The sequence below is a fragment of the Neolamprologus multifasciatus genome, chromosome 10 (assembly GCF_963576455.1).
Source record: "Neolamprologus multifasciatus chromosome 10, fNeoMul1.2, whole genome shotgun sequence".
Taxonomy (NCBI): Eukaryota; Metazoa; Chordata; class Actinopteri; order Cichliformes; family Cichlidae; genus Neolamprologus; species Neolamprologus multifasciatus.
Genome location: NC_140448.1, coordinates 2214788 through 2223289, shown reverse-complemented (window position 1 = coordinate 2223289; position 8502 = coordinate 2214788). Strand labels below are relative to the sequence as shown.

The 8502-nt window shown below is 39.9% G+C and overlaps 1 protein-coding gene across 1 annotated transcript in view; it reads right to left on the bottom strand.

Moving 5' to 3' along the window:
* Nucleotides 1–995: 995 nt before the first annotated feature.
* Nucleotides 996–8502, bottom strand: part of esama (endothelial cell adhesion molecule a) — a 58236-nt gene continuing 50729 nt past the window's right edge. Inside the window, exons 2-7 of the mRNA XM_085175694.1 lie at nt 7599–7750; nt 4105–4297; nt 3845–4000; nt 3370–3492; nt 2338–2473; nt 996–1873 (exon numbers count right to left, since the gene is read on the bottom strand). Of these exons, the coding sequence (XP_085031820.1) occupies nt 1336–1873; nt 2338–2473; nt 3370–3492; nt 3845–4000; nt 4105–4297; nt 7599–7750 (1298 nt within the window). The 3' untranslated portion in view covers nt 996–1335. The remainder of the gene's footprint in view (nt 1874–2337; nt 2474–3369; nt 3493–3844; nt 4001–4104; nt 4298–7598; nt 7751–8502) is intronic.

Here is an 8502-nt window from a genome sequence, read left to right as displayed (position 1 = left end):
GACAGAAATGATTTTTTTGGAGTGGTACAAATAATTTGTGTGGCATCTTATTGAATACAGAACAGCTGATTGTTCTGTAAATAGTTTGAAATGGTTATTTTTTTTTTTTAAAAAAAAGGTAAAAGGTAAATGGCTGCAAGTAACGTTGTTGTTTGCAAAACTTGTGCATAGGATTTTAAAATTGACAATTTATATTTGCATTTAAAGTTATGAAATATGATTCATTAAAGATGTTTGTGGTTGTTACAGTAAAAAATACAACCTTTTCTACTCTTATTTTATATTTTTTGTCTGATTTTAGATCAATTGTGTTAATACAGTATGTCAAAATGAAAACCTAACTGTAAATTCAGACACGCGAGGTTGTGCTGAAAAGAATGATACCAAACAAGGCAAAGTAAATAGTTTTTAAAGGTGAAATGTAGTTAAAAATGGCCAATTATACCCTGTTTTTTTTAAAGTAACGCAACAGTTATTTTTCAAGTAATTAATTACTTTTATAATATTGTAACGCAGTTACTAACTAGTTACTTTTTTGAAGAAGTAACTAGTAACTATAATTAATCACTTTTTCAAAGTAACTTCCCCAACACTGGTTATTAGTACTAGTCAAGAATATAAGCAAATTTACTGTTCTGCAGTCCTAAACAGAGCTCAGTATTATCAGAAGCGTTTGCTCATCTGTATTTAAAGAAGTGAGTTTAAAAGCATTTTGAAAGCAAGTTGAAAACCCAACAGAAGCAAAAAAAAAAGGATTAGGATACTTTGCAAGGGCAAACTTTATCACACAACACATTATGTTGTCTTTTGATGTCTGGTGCTGAAATAGAGTTAATAATACATAGATTAAACCCAGTGTTTATGAGCAACATTCTCCTTCTTAAACAGTAATGACCTATGAGTCCTTCAGGTAGTTTCTCTAAATAAAGACAATGGATAAAGTGTAGCATGCTGGTGCTCTTTTTTTTCTGTCCGTGAGATTAGCACACACGGCGTTCCAGCTGCGGTTCATAAATGGCAGGAGGAAAACAGTTTGGAAGAAATTACATTTAAAAATCTAAATATGAAAAATGAAAACATTAAAATCCATGAAGTAGAAAAGACGATACTGGACAAATGTATGAAAATCATATCTATACATAGTTTCAAATGTGTACAGTGCATACAGAGTACAAAAGAACTATAAGTAAGTATTCTTAAAGGAAGTAAACAGTGTGTCTGAGAGCTTGTTGGCATCAGTAAATGACCTTTTCATTTTGAATTCTTTGCTAAATATTAAAGTTCCTTTGAAAAATCAGCAATTGACCCTTTGTGAGAGTATTCCTTTAGCTCATGCTAGACTAGAGATCCGGCCTGGTTCTGTGCAGGAACCATAATGGGCACTCCTCCCATTCGGGAGATGTTGGAGGCCATGATGGTGGAGGTGGGTAGTGGTGGCGGGGAGGGAGCGGTCTGGAGCTGCAGCCGAGGCTGGTTGTACGTTTGCGGCAGCGCCTGTGCCTGAGGCAACTGGGTGTAGCGCTCGGGTCTGGGCATGGAACCGCCATTGCTGCCGGCCTCGGGGGACAATGGCTGTTCACGTGGGAGGGTGGTGTTGTTGTTGTAGCTGTAATGGGTGGGAGTGGAGGCCCCGTGGTGGCGGGACGGTCTATAGCCGGCATTGCTGCCTGTGGCGGTGATGATGGATGCAGTGTCTGAGGGGGGGCGCTGTGGATACTGCTGCAGGTGGTGGTGGTGGTTGTTGTGGTGATGGGAGGACTCTTTGTGGTGTGGGCTGGAGGCGATGGAGGACAGGGTGCCATTCTTGGAGATGATGTCAGAACCCATGCCGCTCTTAGCCCACGACACACGCTTGGGAGCCTGAGCATCCTCCCTGTAGACATCGAGGTGCAGGATTACTTATTTGTGACGTGTAGATCACTTTTAGAAATGCATAATTAGTTCACAGTGACACTGAAATGGAGTACTTCATTAAATCTTGAAACTATGGTAATTTGTTTCTGCTATCACAGGATATGAAAACTAAATCTGAAAAACAGGCTTCTTAAACAGGTGTGATAGAATCACAAATGTGCAAGATCAAAATGTGCATCCCTGTGCAATTGGTGCAAGCCAAAAATAAAACCTGAGTCATCTGCAAAGGACTAAAATTGATTTGATTCAAAGCAGCAGCAACAAGAACTTCATCTACCAATGCTGCGACTTGTGACTTGCCTGAACTGACACTGTTTAGCACTGTGGCAAAAGGGTCCTGGTTCAGATCTGCTGGCCAGCTGAGATGCTGTTACGAATTTTAAATGATAAAATTCTGCTTGCATTTAAGCCACATTGACTCACTTGATTTCATTGGCCAAGTCATCCTCGTTGTTTCTTCTCCTTATCACGAAGACAAAAGCGAGGCACACAAAAAGGAGGAAGATGAAGCCAGCCACTGAGCCAACTGTGGCACCAACAATCACCCCCACTTTATTGGCTGGAATTAAAGAACATACAATTACTATCTCAAAGAATTTAAAAACACTTTTATTACCTCATTTCGTGTAGAATCAATAGTACTTGTACAGCACTGGCTAGAAAAGCAGATTGTTTTATATTTGAGTCATGTAAAGATGTCCTTTCTGTTTGACATAGAGATGGACTAATCAGGTGACCAGTTGTGTTGTGGCCTAGCAAATCAGTTTTAAGCTACAATTCAGTTTCATTTATATAGGGACAAATCACAACAGCTGTTGCCTCAAGGCGCTTTATATTGTAATGTAAAGACACTACAATAATGCTGAGATGTTGATCGCTAATTGACCGCTGTCCACTGTTTTCAGGCTTCTGCAACATTATATATTCCCAGGACGCTAGGTTGTGTTGGGCATGGTTGGCTGTCCAGACTCATGTTAAAGTAAGACAAATTCAGCCAACTTTGACAAAAGTATAATTTTCTTAGTTGCTGAATAGAAAAGTCAGCTAAGCTAATGGTTACAATGTAAAATGTCACAGACTTATGCTAGCAACGTTAAACATGTCTGTTAAACAGGGTTTGTTTTTTACTTTGAATCTGTGTAAGTCATGAGTGATAGGGGTTTATAATGATACTTTTGCTAAATTATTGTATATTTGTAATATTTTAATATATATGTAAGAAAGTTCGCTGCACATTCATTTAGTTTTCTTATGACGTGTCAGCAGTCATAAGAAACTAGTAGGATATGATCGTGTCCAACAGAAATAATTGAGAGGCGTGAATGGAATCATTAATTACATCGATGCTCGCTGTTCATGCTTGATAATAGTGTATCTGAATGTGTGGTCCATTACTATTTTTCATCACTTATTTTTTATTAATAAACCATAACCAGGGTTACACTGGCTGCGTACAGTTGGTAATGTGCAGGTCGATTTCGCAGGTCTTTTCTGCCACGGTGTTGCTGGCTGTGCACACGTATTTCCCCGACATGTTGCTGCTCAGGTTGTTCAGCTTCAGAGTGCCAGTCTTCTCATCTAAAACAGCAGTTTACATGGAAAAGACAGTCAAACACACATGAAGACACATTATTTCACATGTATATGCACACACACAACAACACAAAATTAATCTACAAATACACGCGATGATTTGACAAATCTACTCTTCAAACAAAACAGGAGCGAGTGCTTCATACCGAAAAGTAAAGATGTTATTAGAGAACTCGACCAATCAGATGCTTCCTTATGAGCAAGAATGGGTTGTCAGTGACAGTTCTCAAAGATGTGCTAAGTGACAATCCCAAAAGACGGTGTGCAGGCTGCTTTTCTATCAACAATTCACATTTATAGCAAACAATGATTCTTTGTGTTTTTGCTGTGCACTCACTGAGCATGGGTGAGAAGAAGACCTCAGAGGTGGGGCTGGTTTTCTTCCACTTGTACAAAGGGATAGGTTTCCCAGAGCTTGACATGCAGATCAGAGTAACATTTCCTTTTACCTCTGGCTTCCCGGTCATAGAGCACTTCGGAACAGAAGGAGGGACTGAGGGGAGAGGATTATGTAATGTTTTATTACAAGATTTCCTGTTTTACTGTTTCACAGTGAATCTGAGAAGTACAGCTGTGCAACTGGTGAATTTCTCTTACCTTTCACATCCAGGGTAACCGTTTCAGTAATACCATCATTAACATTCTGAAAGATGTAGCTTCCCGAATCGGACTCCCGGGTGTTGTTGATGTAGAACGACACATCTGATGATGGCATCTGATATAGGAATCCGACACGGCCCTTAAACTGTCCGTCAAACACCTTCACCGTGTTGTCGGTGTAGGAGATGATCTGGACAGAAGGACAGAAAGCAAGCGTCACATGAAACAAAAAGAAGATTAAAAAAAGGTTTTTTTTGGGGTCTTTTAGTACAGCGGTCCCCATCTTTTTTGCGCCACGGACCGGTTTATGCCCGACAATATTTTCATGGACTGGCCTTTAAGGTGGATAAATACAACAAAATAAAACTAGTACCTGTACCGAAAAAAAGAAGATTTATTCATAACACACGTGAAAAGACCAGGGAAAACCGAGTTAACGATAAAAACGATAACAAAATAACGCTGAAAACTGATAAAAACCCTGAAAACCTTACATTTCACACCTGAGCCTCAAGTCTCGCGGCCCGGTACCAAACGACTCACGGACCGGTACCGGTCCGAGGCCCGGGGGTTGGGGACCGCTGTTTTAGTACATAAAAGAAAGCACAAGAAGAAGTAGTTGTGCATAACAGATATCACTGACCTGTGTCACTGACATCCAAGTCAGGGATGTAATGGACTTTGTATTTATCCAAAACATTTCCAGAGATTTATTTGCTAAATGTCCAAGTGCAAGACTTCAAAGAAAAGAAAGTTTCACTAACACTGGTGAAATCAGCAGTGCTTACAGAGAGAAAAGTTCAGGACATCTTCAACAACTCACCTTAGTATCCCTGACATTGGACAGAAGTGAGCTTCACTGACTCATCAAATGGTAAATGGCCTGAATTTGTATAGCGCTTTTACTAGTCCCTAAGGACCCCAAAGCGCTTTACACAACCAGTCATCCACACATTCACACACTGGTGATGGCAGCTACATTGTAGCCACAGCCACCCTGGGGCGCACTGACAGAGGCGAGGCTGCCGGACACTGGCGCCACCGGGCCCTCTGACCACCACCAGTAGGCAACGGGTGAAGCGTCTTGCCCAAGGACACAACGACCGAGACTGTCCAAGCCGGGGCTCGAACCGGCAACCTTCCGATTACAAGGCGAACTCATGTTCTACTTTGTGTAGAGTCCAGTAAAGAACATCAACCTTTACTGGACTCTACACAAAGTTTTACAGCCTCCTCCAAAGCAACTACACATGACGCATATCGGCAGCTGAGGTAAACAGTGCACGGCGGACTCACAGCCCACACTTTAAAAAGGTACGTTCTCAGTTTAAACATTGGACATGTTTTCTATGTTCAGTTGTGAATAAAATAAAATCCAACCTTCACATTTCCACCTATAAGGCCAAATTAAACAGTAATATTAATGTTCTTGAACCTGATCTATAAATTCTCAGCTCTCATTCTCTGCAATTTAATTAACACAAATTATGCAGGTCTGTAGTATTAGATAAATACTACATTCTAACGAATATGGCTCTTGTACAATAAAAAACAAAACACAACAAAAGAAGCCTGATATAAAACCTTGTTCCAGCATATGTATCTCTGCAGTGGAAGGGGCTGAAATACAGTATAAATAGAAGAGTTCAAGGCAGATGCATCATTTACAGTAAAAGGTAAAGATGTTCTTAGATTAAAATCTGTTTTCTTTGAGTAATCTAGTCATCTGATGGTCTGGACTTTGATCACTTGCTGTAACTGATGGAACCTTGAATTCTGCTTTATACCAGAGAATCCTGAAGGAAAATCTCCTGCCACCAGCTCGTATTCTGAAGTTCAATTACATTTGAGTTATGCACCAGGAAAGTGACCCAGAACATAGCAGCAAAAGAAAAAATGAAGGTTTTGGAGTGATCAAAATAGTCAAAGACCGGACTTAAATCTGATTGAGATGCTTTGGCAAGACCTTAAACCACAGGTGTCGAATTCCAGGCCTCGAGAGCCGGTATCCTGCAGGTTTTAGATGTGTCCTTGATCCAACACAGCTGATTTAAATGGCTAAATGACCTCCTCAACATGTTTTGAAGTTCTCCAGAAGCCTGGCAATGAACTAATCATTTCATTCAGGTGTGCTGACCCACGGTGATATCTAAAACCTGCAGGACACCGGCCCTCGAGGCCTGGAGTTCGACACCCCTGCCTTAAACAGACCGTTTATTTCCAAAAGCCCTCCAATGTGAAAGAAGAGTGGGCCAAAATCACTCCACAGTGATCTAAAAGCATCATCACCTGTTACCTTAAAGGTAAGAACGGTGAGGAGCAAAAACTGTCTGTTTAAGAGAGAAGATGAACTGAGGGGCTGCACCAAGAACTCATGCATTGGTATTTATGATTACTTTCAACTACAAATGATGCCAAGCAACTCTAATAGCATTCAAAAACAAACCATATTACTATTATTATTATATCATGCATAGGAAACATATATTAGCAGTTTGGAAAAAATATCACTTTGTCAAATTTTAGTTACTTACATAATTAGTACCATACCACCCCACCCCAGACTGCAGGCCTACTTGTTGTTCCTAGAATATTTAAAAGTAGAATGACAGGAAGAGCCTTCAGTTTTCAGGCCCCTCTTCTGTGGAACCAGATTTGGATTGGGGAGACAGACACTATCTCTACTTTTAAAATGAGGGTTCAGAGTTTCCATCTTGCTAAAGTAGTATAGTTAGGGCGTGATCAGGTGACCCTGAGTTATGCTGAGGCTGCTGGAGGATTCCCATGATGCACTGAGTATTTCTTCTTCAGTCACCTTTCTCGCTCACTATGTGTTTATATACATATTATTTCTAGTTAATAACCTCTGTCTCTCTTCCACAGCATGTCTTTTATCCTGTCTTCCTTCTCTCACCCCAACCGGTCGCAGCAGATGGCCCCGCCCCTCCCTGAGCCTGGTTCTGCTGGAGGTTTCTTCCTGTTAAAACTGAGTTTTTCCTTCCCACTGTCGCCAAAGTGCTTGCTCATAGGAGGTCATATGATTGTTGGGGTTTTCTCTGTATTATTGTAGGATCTACCTTACACTATAAAGTGACTTGAGGTGACTGTTGTTGTGATTTGGTGCTATATGAATAAAATACAATAGAATTGAACAATTTGTCAGAGGGGAATTGCTCACTTTATCTTGTCTAAACACATACGACTCTGAATAGATTGCAGTTAAGTTTTGTTCTTTTATCAGTGAAAATGTTTTTACATTTAATGAATGTGTCTTCCTGTAAAGAGTAAAGTAAGGTGAGACACTAAGGGAAATAATAAAAAAAACCCTGTATCCTTTCCCTTCCTGAGTTCTCTTTCTTCCGCTAAATCTCTTTGATTGTGATCCTCCTTTTGGATCATCTATCTGCACAGCACAGTAGTATTAGAAACCTTTAAGTCTTTTCTTGTCTTGGCTTAATATATATTACACCTAAGTGTAATTGTTTCCTTACCATCTTCATCTGGCTGGTGTTAGGCATCAAAAAGTTCCAGGCGATACTCTTGGAATTTGGGTTGCCGCCAGTGTACCGGGCCTGCAGCTCCACATACTGACCCTCGATCACTTCTCCATTTTTCAGGGGTATTAAAAAGTTGGCCCATATGCCTGGATGAAGGAAGAAAGGGAAAAAACACACTGTAAAAATCACAGTTTCTTATTACTTTTATACACCACTGTACATGTAATCAATAATTGTAATCACTATATTAATTTCTATTGTTAATCTCTGTCTCTCAGACAGTGTGTCTTTTGTCTGCCAACCTCACAGCCAACCAGACGTGGTAGAAGAAGAAGCCGTCCCTCCCAGAGCAGAGGCTTCTTCCTATTAAAAGAGGTTTTTTTCTTCCCACTGTCACCAAGTGCTTGCTCCAGTTGCTAGAATGTTCTATGTAATACTGCAGGGTTTATCCTACAGTATAAACTGCCTTAATGTTGTGATTCAATTGAATTGAATTCTGACTCTGAATCATTACCTGCACAGTTGAAGGTGCAGCAGAAAACATGTTTGGATTGTTCTTTGTTTCTCATGCCTGTTTCATGTTTGATGTCATATTTTTTATAATAAAAAGGTTATAAGCAGAATGATATTATAAGATTAATGAGGATCTGCTTAGCTTCTTTTTAATAATTGCCATTGAAGAAAAAAGTTTGCTTCAAGGACATTATTATAAAACCGTATCCATGATTTTATATGCATGCGGCTCTTCTTACACAGTTTATAATGTTACATTATGTCAAGAGATGTATTCTAAAGACACTTCTTCAGCTAAGAATCTAAATGGTAAATGGTCTGCATTTGTATAGCGCTTTTCTAGTCCCTAAGGACCCCAAAGCGCTTCACACTACATTCAGTCATC